At 39.7% G+C, this 12,880-nt stretch overlaps 1 protein-coding gene across 4 annotated transcripts in view; it reads left to right on the top strand.

Annotated features, from left to right (window-relative positions):
- The window catches only part of LOC143029602 (uncharacterized), a 108,657-nt gene that overhangs the window by 71,211 nt on the left and 24,566 nt on the right, over positions 1-12,880 (top strand). For all 4 annotated transcript variants that reach the window (XM_076192327.1, XM_076192326.1, XM_076192325.1 and 1 more), the window contains exons 8-10: positions 5,760-5,933; positions 9,132-9,233; positions 9,460-9,586. In XM_076192327.1, the coding sequence (XP_076048442.1) occupies positions 5,760-5,933; positions 9,132-9,233; positions 9,460-9,586 (403 nt within the window). The remainder of the gene's footprint in view (positions 1-5,759; positions 5,934-9,131; positions 9,234-9,459; positions 9,587-12,880) is intronic.

The following is a 12,880-nucleotide window of genomic DNA, read 5'->3' as shown; positions in this document are numbered from 1 at the left end:
ATGAGAAATAATATGATGCAGCCCGAAGGGATTTCTCCCCATCTTCTCCTTTCCTTCATGAGGGGACAGAGAGAGGGGGGGGGGTTGCCGAATTAATGAAGCGGCCTTGCTGTGGGTGTGCTGTGTCTTGTGACACTGCTTCTGACCCAGGGCAGTGGAAAGGATGCAGGGATGACTCATCATCCAGGAGGTGCCAAGATGAGAGGGAGGGAGTTGGGTGGAGGGGAGTGGAGTATGTTGGGGAAGGAGTGGGTGGGAGTGGTTTCTGTGCCTTTTTCTTTTTGGTTACCCCCCAAATAAGAGGGGAAAAAAGCCTTTGGTATATGTATGCTGTTTCTATGATATTTTTCTGGTACAATGCATCTAAGAACCTCATCAAACACCACAGTTGTATCTTTTGCTATCATCACTATTATTTCTGGTGGTTCTTATAATCTCTCCAATATTTCTTGTGTGGTATGAGAAGTGTAGTGGTGGAATTGCCTTTGTTGAATCTGTGTTAGTTTGGGGAGATGGGTAAGTTAGTTAGATTTCTTTCTGATGTTAGTCTTTCCATCAGCTTGGATATGGTGGGTAGTATTGGAATTGGTCTCTAGGATGCTAGATTTTTTAGTGGTTAGTTTTAATATGAGTATTGCACTCCACACCAGACACCTATTATGCTCCACACCATACACCATTTACACCTCACACTATACACCAATTACACCTTACACCATATACCCTCTGTCAATTAATGGAAATTAGCCTGTGGCAGAAGTCTCAAAGCTCTTTTTTTCACCACTGTGTTCTTGCCTTTTTCATGAATCTTTTCTTGTATATATTTTCTTGTATTTTTTATGGTGACCTTTATTGGGAATTTGTTTGATGCTGGTTACAATGAGGATGTTGTCAGATGGGGAGGTTGCTGTAATGTAATTTATGCTTAGGTTGGGGAGTTGTTAGTATTTGTTTCCTCTTTGAACAGATGTTTGTGTGCTGGCCAAATTATGTGACATGCATTTAATGTACATATGACACAAGATAATCTGTTATTTTTGGATGGCATCTATCTTATAGGGGGTTTAAGAGAGCTATATTACCCCCAAAACCATAATTAGCTTAAACTAAAATAGTGATTTCAAATTGTATAAATTGTTAGAGAATTTTCTATTACAAGTTGTGATTTTGTTGAACTTTTGTATGAGCTGTGATATTACCAAATCTACTGTAAAATTTGATCTGTCTACTTATTTATGTGCTAAAAGACTATTTTCCCCTTATAAAGGTGATAAAACTATTTGATCAGATTGATTTTACATCATAATTATCATGGTTCCCTATTATTCATTGGATATGTTATTGCAAGTTGTTATACAAAGACTTGTTTCCACATTTTTGCAAACCTTTTTTCATTTTGTGAATATTTGTTGACTCGGCTAGGAGGATTATTGTTGTATATTAATGATGAAGCTGAGAATTTGTTAGATATATAAAAAAAAAATGTACATTAGGTTTTATAAATTATATTGTCCAAACAGTGGCCTTGACAGGCTATACATATGGAGCCATTCTTGAAAGTTTTCCATCACTTACTAGCATGTTGGACAAGATTCCTTCAATTTCTTCTTGAATGGTCTCCTTCAGTTTGTCCAAAGAGCAAGGACATTGTTTGAAAACCTCTACCTTGAGGTACCCCCACAGAAAAAAGTCACAGGGACTTAAATCTGGCGAGCATGGTGGCCACGGAACTGCCTCATGTAAGGAGACCATTTGATCCAGGAATATCTAGAAAATTCTGCAAGGTTGACATGCTGTATGGGCTGTAGCTCCATCCAGTTAGAACCAGAAGTCTTCAGGGTTGTGTTCCTCCCTATACTCTTAAATTTTTAGCATGGAGACTGCTCAGTTGAACCCCTCACTACAGTGATGTTTTCAGGTGTTCTCTCACATTTTGGACATCTGGGTGGTTTTCTCTTCAGAGTAGATCCTGTTTCCCTTACTCTCTGTACCCACAGCAAAATTATTTTCTGGTCTGGAACACTTTCATTAGCACGTAAACTGAACCACCTGCAAAATGCTCTCTGCATCGAAATGACAGAGTTTAAACTCTTCCTCTTTTATGTTCCATATTTCTGCCTCATACAGTGCTGTTGACACAATTACTGCTTCATACAATTTCCTCTTAACATCCAATCCCAAATGTCTATTTCTCATTACACTTTTTAATCCTCCAAGGCATTTACTTACTCCTCTCAATTTACATTCTACCTCCACCTCCACTCCTCCCTTTCCTGCCACATTCACACCCAAGTATCTAAAACTATCCACTTCCTCTAGTCTCTCTCCCTTAATACTTCCAATTTGCTGCCATCCTCTCCCATTGTACATCTCATCACCTTACTTTTACCCACATCTTCAATTTCCTTCTTTTGCACACCTTCCCAAACTCTGTCACTAACTTCCTTAAGGGAGTGTCGCATCACTTTATAGAGTATGTGATTTTTTTAATATGTGTTTAATGAATATAGGTATAGATACCCCTTACATTAATGTATAATTCCCCAGGGTATTGTGCTCCTCCCATGTTTATATAAGGCATAGTGAATATTTAATGAAGATAAAGTGAGCTCTATTTAAGCTCTAATTATTGAATGGAAAATCCTTCCACATCATTCAGCTTGGTATGAAATGAAAGCTTAGAGTCTAGGGAACAGATCTTATTGAATACATTTTTTCAAATGAATACCTCTGATTTTTTATTAATTTGTTTCTCTGAATAATTCAAAAATGTTGCAAAATGCTGTTTCTTGTTAATTTTCCCATGATCACAGCAACAATACAGGCCAAGGAATCAAAATTGTTGCGTACAGTGAAAGCGCCAGGAGCGACATCACCTTCCTTTGACCTTTTCAAGAGTACTGGTGCCCTGTCCACTGTCTCTGGGGTATGCTGGTGGGAGGAATTGCCAAATATCTCCATAAACCCAATTCTGTAGCAAAAAATGAAATAGCTACACAAATGTTGACGCTATTTCAATTTACAGAATGTTTTTTTATGCAATGGGGTTGCCAAAGGTTGCCAATATTTTATTTATTTTATTCTGTATAAAAAAATAGAAATGAAATACAGCTGTATAACTTTGTATGAGTGTTGCCACCATTAGAGTCTTGAAATGTTTACCTAAAATTCGCTCATGTACCAGAATTTTTCGAAATATCGCTGGCGATGCTCCCTTAATCCCTCCTCTGATCCTACTATAAGTGCAGTGTCATCAGCAAACAACAACTGGCTTATCTCCCATTTTTTTCCTTTTTTCTTTAACCATCTCCAATCCCTGTCCCATTACCCTTACATTTACCTCTCACACCACCCCATCCATATATAAATTGAACAGCCAAGGTGACATGACACATCCCTCGTGAAGTCCCACGTTTACTTCAAACCACTCAATCTCTCCATGTTTAATTCTAACACAGGCCCTCTGAAACTACTATACTCACATTTGTTTCCTTTTCCCTTGTAAAGTGGAACTATGCAGGCACTCCTCCAGTCCTCTGGCACTCTACCCAGTTTTAGACAGACATTAAACAACCTCACCAGCCAGTCCACCATCACTGTAACTTCCTTTTTTAGACACTCTGCATGACACCCATCCAACCCAGGTTCTTCTGCTCTCATCATTTTAATAACTGCTTTCACCTCTTTGCTTATTTCTCCTCCATTTTCCTCATTCATCACTGTCATTTTCTTAGTGCTTCCCACTCCAACTACCTTTCCCTCCCTATCCTCCTTCACATTTAGCAACTCCCTAAAATACTCTGCTCATCTTCCTCTTACTGCCATCTTTTCCATTATCATCTCTCTATCTGCACCTTTTACCTTTTCTTCTCAAGCTGATTTGCCTCCTCTTCCTTTCTTAATTTCCTTCCAAAACATCTTTTTATTACTTTAAAAAAATTATGTCATAATCTTCCTATTTCACATCTGTTCTCCTCTTTGCCTCCTTTATCTTTTCTTTAATTCTCTTCTCTTTTCTTTGTACCTCTCATGTGATTCTCTTGTCCTAGTTTGTAACCAATCTTTGAATGGTCGTTTCTTCTCTTCTACAACCTTCTTTGCTTCATCCACCTACCACTCACTACCCTTCCTTTTATTTCTTACCATCCTCTTGTTCCACACACCAATATTGCACACCTTTTGACTCCCTCCTTGAACCATCCCCATTCCTCCTCCACTCCTAGTTCTATTCTATCCTTCACTCCTTCCCACTCCTCTCTCAGCTTTTTGTACACCTTTTCTTTCTCATTTAAACAGTTTACTCTAAGCACCTCCCTACCTTCTGCCCTTTCCTCTTTCTCCATCTATACCCCACTCTCTCCCCTTAGAATACATACATCCAAAACTCTTACTCTTCTCCTGGATACCACTATACTGTATAGTCCATTAAATCCCTATCTACTACCCTTCCATCCACCACCCTCTCCTATGTGTACTTATGCTTGACTTTCTTTCTAAACACTGTATTTGCTATCATCAACTCTCTAGACACTTCACCATCATCTCTCCACTATGATTTTTTCCTGGAACTCCACACTTCCCAACAACTGTCTATTGGTTCATTTCATGCCCTAGCATTAAGATCTCCCAGTACTACTACATTGACATTTCTCCCTATACCTTCTATGCACTCATTTCAATCTATCCAAAAAACTTTCCTTTCCTTTACACTCTCACTACCAGACCCATATGCACTTACAAATACCCACATCTCCCCAGTTTCACTTTCATCCACATTAACCTTGAAGAAACCTCCTTCTCCACCACACTTTTACCTATCTCTTCACTTACTAGTATAGCCACCCCTTCTCTTCCTTATCCTCTCTTCACTCTTGACACCCAACTACACTTCCAAACTCTAACTTGCCCCTCCCTTTCAACTTAGTTTCACTCGGTGCCAACACATCCATCTTCTCACAAACATACTGCTTATCTCTGCTGTTATTCGCCTAATCCTATTCCCGTCCAGTTTTTGTCACCTTTTATGATTCAAGTGGGAACATTCAGTGGCAGTATTCTTCTCCCCTACCACAAGGTTTGGCAAAAAAAGGAAATTAATATTCAGAGAAATGGTATAGAACAGTAATAAGAGTGGGGGGACAGCATAATGGAAGGACAGTTGCAGTATAATAAAATGTTATCATTTCTATGAATAGAAATTTCCCCTATCCCAGACAAAATATGTGGTTCTGGTCCATAGGGGTGCCCCATATGGATCCAAAAGTAGCCGCATGCTACTGAGCAGCTTTTAACCCCACAATAACATGCAGCCAATACCCCAGATGGGGCAATCTTATACTTCCTAATATCTCAAACAAGTTTGATTTTTCAATTTTTTATTATGACCTCTTGTTGATCTTGCATATCATGCCAGTGTGTATTTACCTAATTGTAATATACAGGAAAGGAGTAACACTCATGGGGTTCCGTCTCTAACTTGTTAATTTGTCATACATAGCCATGTGAATGTTTTAGTTATAAAGTACAGTTATGTTCGGTTGTGGTATTCTGTGCATAATAAAAAGCAGTGATTAAATCCCTTCATCCTTTTGATTTTAGGAACTAGATAATGTACTAGTTTTGAATGGGTTAGTAATATCTACCATGGGTGAAAGTGCTTTAAGTGGGAAAAAAAATAGGATTCTGATTTTATATAAATAGTTTGAGTTAGATAACATCCATATCACCACTTTTTTGCCTAACGAGTTTGTCATTATCAGGTGGTCTCGTCCTTTACGTCCGTTCTTTGTGGTGAACTTCCCAGAGATGAGGCAGATCCGCCGTTCATTTCGGAATTTGAGGAGAACACTTCCAGACGTTACAAATGTCTTGTTTCTCTTCTTCCTCAGCCTAGCAATTTTTGCATTAATGGCATTTAAACTTTTTGGAGGCAGGTAAGTTTCATTAAGTTTCTGGTAATAGCCATTTGATTGTGAGATGTAAATTAGGTACTTTTATTTACTATCCATACAAATCAGGTAAACGTGTACAAATGCAAAGCAGACAGCATAGACTGTATAATAGATATTCATATTATATTATTCCTTTCCCCATGCAAAAAAGAAACAGGGCAATGGTTTGATTGATTGAAGGGAGAGGGAATGAGATTGAGTGGAGAGGGTTGTGAATGGATGAGAAATTGATATCTTGTCTGCTCTATAATTTCTTGAGTGGATAAGGGGAAAGAGTCATTGTGTAATAAAGTGGTGGAGATATTCTACATTTGGCTGTTGGGCCCTCCTATGGAGGTGCTTCTTCCTGCTGCATTGCTTGTGACCCAAGCAGTGGATGGTGGGACAGGAATGATAGCTCATGCACAAGGATTTAAGATACAAGAGACAGAAAATGGGTTTTGGATGGGTGAAGGATGGGTGTATGTTTTGACTGCCATCTGCCTTATAAGGAGAATGCTTTATGGTACATGTATATATAAATGTATGTATCTTTTACATAATTGAATCACAATCCAAACAACCCTATCTGATAAACTACTGGATTTCACAATGTTACCAATAATCTCTTGATTAATCAAGAATCCTTCACTTTTGGATCATTCCCTCTAAATAGGGGTGCAGTATTGCTGGAGTGGCGATCCGGCACCTTTACAAGTTGATGGCACTTTTTCTTTATTTGCTTGATAATTGTATTTATTTCAAGTAATTATTGAGTGCAAACATGAAATTCTTACTCCTCATGTGACATGCAGTGGCCCACTGTATATAGAAACATGATAGTGATGGCAGGCTTTTGTCAGGCTCTCCAAAGCTTCGGCACCTATGAGATTGACATTGCATCCTTTGCTCCTAGCCTCTATAATGGGACAGGTGGTAGCTGTCTTGTACTTACATGAGCTTTTCTTTTTCCCTTCAGACCTCACTCATTCTCATAATATCCCATCAGATGTTCTCCAGTTCTTCCATCAGACTCTCCAGCCTGTGGTCAAAGTGATGTTCTTGTTGCCTGCTCTGAAATTTCTTGAGTGGATGACTTGGAGGAGGTAAACCAGCTCAGGCTGTTAGATCCTACTGTGGAGGCACTGTATCAGTATGGCAAGGGGAACAGTGATGACCAATCATTCACAAGAGGCTGAGGTAGGAGGAACAATGGATAGGTGTGGGATTGGTGTTGGGTGAGTTTATGCTTTGACTCAGCAACTCCCTTATAAAAAGAAAAAGGACCTCTGATATACACAGTATGTATAAATCAATATTATGAGAATAAGCAAAACAGGTGGATTATGAAGAGTGTAAGTACTGCAAGTTACTATAAGTTGCATGCACCATCCACCTGAACTATTGGAGAGAAACAGAGAAAAACATACAAGGGACTGTAGGAGAACAATATAAGATTGCACATGTTCCTAAGTTCTTGTTTGCTGCAGATATGAACTTGTGTAGGACTGCTACACAAGTGTTTACATACAAGAAATTTACAGATCTACTACAATTAGTAAGAAACTTTGCTGGAACTGACTGGTGGAACATCTGAACTCCTGTAGACTCAGCAAGTGTACTTTAGAGGCAAGCCAAGTACACCTGGTGGCCACAAACATTTCTAGGATCAAGGTGATATTAGTGGAATCAAAGTCAACAAAACTGACCTGTTGGCTTCAGCTGAATACAACTTCCTCAGCAGACCATCATGACTGACTTGATCGAAGGCTGCTGAAAAATCAAGCTGGACAACCTTAGTCACATGGCTATAGTTAAAAGCCTGCTGGATCAGTCATCTATATATTGTTCCAGGAAATCAATAACTTGAGCTTGTGGGATTTCATGGGAAATCATGAGTAGTGTTAGTACATACATACATATACCAATGGCTATTTCCCCCTTACAAGGGAGGTAGCCAAAAAACAAAGGCATAAAATCCATTCCCATCCATTCCATCCCCACATAATCCACATAATCCACATAATCCACTCCCATTCACTCACCTCTTATCTTGGCTCCTCCTGGATGACGGGTCATCCATACATCTCACCCACTGCCCTTGGTCAGAAGCAGTGCAGCAAGACACAACACATCCACAGCAAGGCCACTTCATTTAATCGGCAACTCCTGCTCTCCTTCCCCTCATACAGAAAAAGAGAAGACAAAGAAATCCCTTTTGGATGCATCAAAATATCATTCACACGTACTTCCTTACCCCCCCATCCCCCATCCACTCTCTTCCATGAATCACAGCATCATCCATACACAACCATTCTCCACTCACCCCTATCATCTGTCTTCTCCCTTCCTCAACGACATTTCCCTCTTTCCTAATGCCCCTTTTACCCCATCCATCCCTCTCATCCTTGGTTGCCCCCTCATGTTCACCTCTTCCACCTGTACCTTCCACACCTCATTTACTAATCTTTCTTCACTCATTCTTTCCATGTGTCCAAGCCATCCCAATATTCTTTCATCAACCCTATCTCCCAACTCCCTTTCCACCCCAGCTCTCCTCCTCACCTCCTCATTCCTCACTCTATCCAGCCTAGTAACCCCTACCATACTTCTCAGGCACCTCTTTGCCAGCACAATCATTCATACATACAATCTCCTCCTAGCATCCATTCCCAAACGTCTTTTTCTCATTACACTCTTTAATCCCCAAAGGCATTAGAGTTTGTAGTTCCAAGATTTTTGTGATAGGGAAACTGGTTAGGTGGTAACATACAAGAGCATTCTAAGAAACAAGAGAGGTGAGGTGAGATCAAGTGTTCAAAAGTCTTAGAAGGAATTGGCATGATTGAAATTGATAGAGATCCTTACCCTAGCCCAAAGGCTGATATCAGGCCCTCAGGGCTGCACATCTATAGGAAGGCGAGGATGTTAACAGGTTTTGAAGACAGGCCTTATTTTTTTTTTTTTTTTTTTTTTTTTTTTTTTCTTCTGACATTCATCTTGTAGGGCCACCATTTGCAGGTACCTGTTATTGGTACCTGTTAACTGAAATAAAATCCCAAAGTCAGTGGCTCCAGAAAAGATTAAGTGACTAGTATGTTTCCTATTTGCTTTAGCCATATTTTGCCTTTTGAATGAATTGTGTGTACCAGTTATGTCCTAATTTTTACTGAAATGTAAAAATGAATTATTATGTTACAGAAACTGGACTTGGGTGGATGGGAGGCCATACTTTGGAACATACTTGGACAGTGTGTTTGACTTGTATGTACTTGTAACCACAGCTAACAATCCTGATATTATGTAAGTAATTTAGAATTCCTTTAAGGTGATACTTAGGCAAGTTAAGTGAAGAACTTATTTAGCTTAAGATTGGTGATAGATTAACAATAATTTAGTGAATATTTCATAAGTGTATTTCATACTTATTGAAACTGAATAGTTATTAATAAAATGTTCACCAGGAAATTTGTATAGAAATACTTCTAGAAATGCAGTTTTGACAGATCTATTTTGTTACATTCAACAGGATGCCAGCATTTGACCAGAGCGTCTACTATGTCATCTTTTTTGTATTGTTCCTCATCATTTGTTACTTCATCTATATGAATATCATCCTTGCTGTTATTTACAACGATTACAGAAGTCATTTAAAGGTTTGTATATCTGTTTCTCTTGTAAGAATTCTGTTAATGTTGTTTTCATGAAAGGAAATTAATAAATATGAATGGATGAAGGAATGATACATCCTAAAGGGATGTGCTTGTCTGCTCTGTAAAATATTAGGAATGGATGAGATGAGAGGAGGTCACCTGTGGGGGAAGGAGTAAACCAGCTCTGGCTCTCAGGCACTGTATCTCACTGCAGTGTCTGGCCCAATCAGTATAGTGGGGGACAAGGATAACCCATCATTCATGGTGTGCTAAAATGGTGGGGGTGATGAATAAGATTTAGATGGGTGTGGGGTGGGTATACTTTAATTTGACCACCCATTTTAAAGAGGAAATGGCCCATTGGTATGTGTAGGTTTATATAGTTTTCGTAGAGGGGGTAGTACAGAGTAAATTTACTTGGTACTATGAGCCAACCCACTGGCCTAGTAGGTTGGGGCATCGTTACTTGCGGTGAAGGTCGAGGGGATAGCAGTTTGAACCTTGCCACCAGTGAAGTTGAACCAAGGGCATGGTTCATTAAATTCCATCCTACAAAGTCCTTTGTAAGGGGCACCATCCTATCCTCCTGTTATGGTGGAGTTTGTGACATTATACTATATCATTATCATCACTATAAAACAGGAAACATAATATGTTTTGGAAGGAAAATGAGGTGAGTCAGGCAGAGAGGAAAAGGTAAAGGTGCTGATGGACAGATGTAAACAGAAGTGAAGGTGGTAAGGGGAAGATGGGTAGAGTATTTTAGAGATCTGTTGAATGTGGAGGAAGATAGGGAGGGATTAGATGTGGTAGTGGGAGGCACTAAGAGAATGACAGTATTGGGAGAGGAAGATAAAAGAGATATAAGAAAAGATGGGGGTACAAGAAGCTTTGAAAATAATGTGAGTTGGTAATGCACCGTGGTTGAATGGGTTTCATGTTGAGTGTCTGAAGAAAGTACAATGGTAGTGGACTGGCTACTAAGGTTGTTTAATGTGTGTCTAAGGGAGGGAAGAGTGCTGAAGGACTGGAGGAATTCCTGTATAGTTCACTTTACAAAGGAAAAGGGAACAAATGTTATAGTATTTTTAGAGAGATCATTTTGTTGATTGCAGTTGGAAATGCTTATGGGAGGGTTTTAATTGAGTGGATTAGAAGAGGCGCAGAGAATTAATGAGGAGCAGTATGGGCTCAGGAAAGGTAGAGATTGTGTGGATCAGACTTTTGTGGTATAACAGATATGTGAGAACTGCTAACAGCAGTTTAGAGTTTTTACAAGAGTAATAGAGCCTGTGCTAGAATTGGAAATGGAGAGAACAAGTGGTTTGAGGTAAAAGTGGGGCTGTGTCATATCACTGGCTATTCAATGTGTACATGAATGGGGTGGTCTAGGAGATAAATGTGAGGGTAATGGGTAGGGGATTGGAGATTGTTAAAGATAGTGGAGAGAAGTAGGAGGTGAACCAGTTGTTGTTTACAGACAACACTGCACTTGTGGCAGAGTCAAAGGAGGGATTAAGGTAGCGAGTGACAGTTTGGGAAGGTATGCAATAGGAGTAAGTTGTAGGTACGTGTGTAAAAGTATGGTGATGAAATGTACAGGGGCAGTGAGTTAGAAGTAAGTCTTAAAGGAGAAAGGCTGGAAGAAGCAAACAGTTTTAAGTATTCAGGGTCGCATCTGCCAGGAAATAGAATGGGGGTGGAGGTAAACTGTAGATTGAGAGAAGCAAGTAAATGTATTGGGGAATTGAAAAGTGTCATTAGAAATAGACATCTGGGAATGGATGCAAAGAGAAGATTGTATGAATGGGTGATTTTGCCTATGACACTATATTGGGTGCAGACTTGGAATTTAACCTCTTCAGTATGTTGCCTGATGTATAATGATGCATCACAATATGCACATTACAAAATATAAAGTTACTGCTGTTATGCTTGTTCTCTCTCACCCTGAATGAATATAACATTACAGAAAATGTGAGCAAGCCTATTCACAGAATACGGGAGTCACTCAGCTATACCTACAAAATGAATATAATCAGGAAGCCAACATGGCATCCTTGTATACTCCATTCACAGCTCATGATGCATATATAGGCATTGTTGTATTCAAGGGGTTAAGAGAGGCAGAAAGAAGTTAAACACTTCAGTACAAGTCAAATTCTTGTGCACAGCATCGGCTGCTATATGAACAATGTATTACACTACTTGCATCATATAATATAAAGTAATTGCTGTATTACTTGTTCTCTTTTACTGTGAGTAATAATAAACACAGAAAACTTGATCAAACCAGTTCACAGAATCTGGGGGTAACTCATGTACAACTACAAAAAATATATAAATAATCGAGATGCTGACACTGGCATCCTCATGTATCCACTCGTACCTCATGATGCCTATGTAGGCGTCATCATGCTGAAGTGGTTAACCACTTCCATACGGTGATGCCTACGTAGGCGGCATGAGGAGCAAGTGGGTACTCGATGATGCCGACGTCGCCATCTTGATTATATTTATTGTAGTCTTACCTACGTAATTTCAATTCTCTCTAAACTGGCTTCATCAATTTTCTATGGTTATCAAAATACACGGGTGAAAGAGAACGAACGATTGAGCACTGACTTTATTTTTTATAATGCGATTATTATAACGCAACATTGCACGTCAGGCAGCTAATGCTGCCAGACATGCGATGTGCCCCAGAGTGAAGAGGTTAAATGTGTTTGAGATGAAGTGTCTTAGAAGTATGGTAGGGGTTACAAGGTTGGATGGAGTGAGAAATGAGGAGTTGAGGAGGAGAGTGGGAGTGGAAAAGGAGCTGGCAAATAGGACTGATGAAAAAGGACTGGGATGGTTTGGACACATGGAAAAAATGAGTGAAGGAAGATTACAAAAGAGGTGTGGAATGCAGAAGTGGATGGAATGAACTTGAGGGAACAGCCAAGGATGAAATGGATGGATGGATGGGATGAAAGAGGCTTTGAACAAGAGGGGCATGTCTGTTGAGGGAGGAAGGGAAAAGGCAAGGGGTAGGAATAAGTAGAGAATGGGTTTATATGGATAATTGTTTATGTAACTCGAAGGGATTTCTCCCCATCTTTTATTTTGCATGAGGGGATAAGGATGGGGGGTTGCCGTGTAAGTGAAGCTGCCTTGCTGTAGATGTGCTGTGTCTTGGTGCATTGCCTCTGACCCAGGCAGCGGGTGTGAGACGTGGATGACCCTTCATTAATAAGGAACTAAGATAAGAGGGAAAAAAGGGTGGATCTGAGTGGAATGGGTGGGAGTGGGTGT

The sequence above is a fragment of the Oratosquilla oratoria genome, chromosome 11 (assembly GCF_046742065.1).
Source record: "Oratosquilla oratoria isolate Oo_2021 chromosome 11, ASM4674206v1, whole genome shotgun sequence".
Classification (NCBI taxonomy): Eukaryota; Metazoa; Arthropoda; class Malacostraca; order Stomatopoda; family Squillidae; genus Oratosquilla; species Oratosquilla oratoria.
The sequence above is the reverse complement of the archived record's forward strand: the minus strand, read 5'-3'. Positions and strand labels throughout refer to the sequence as shown.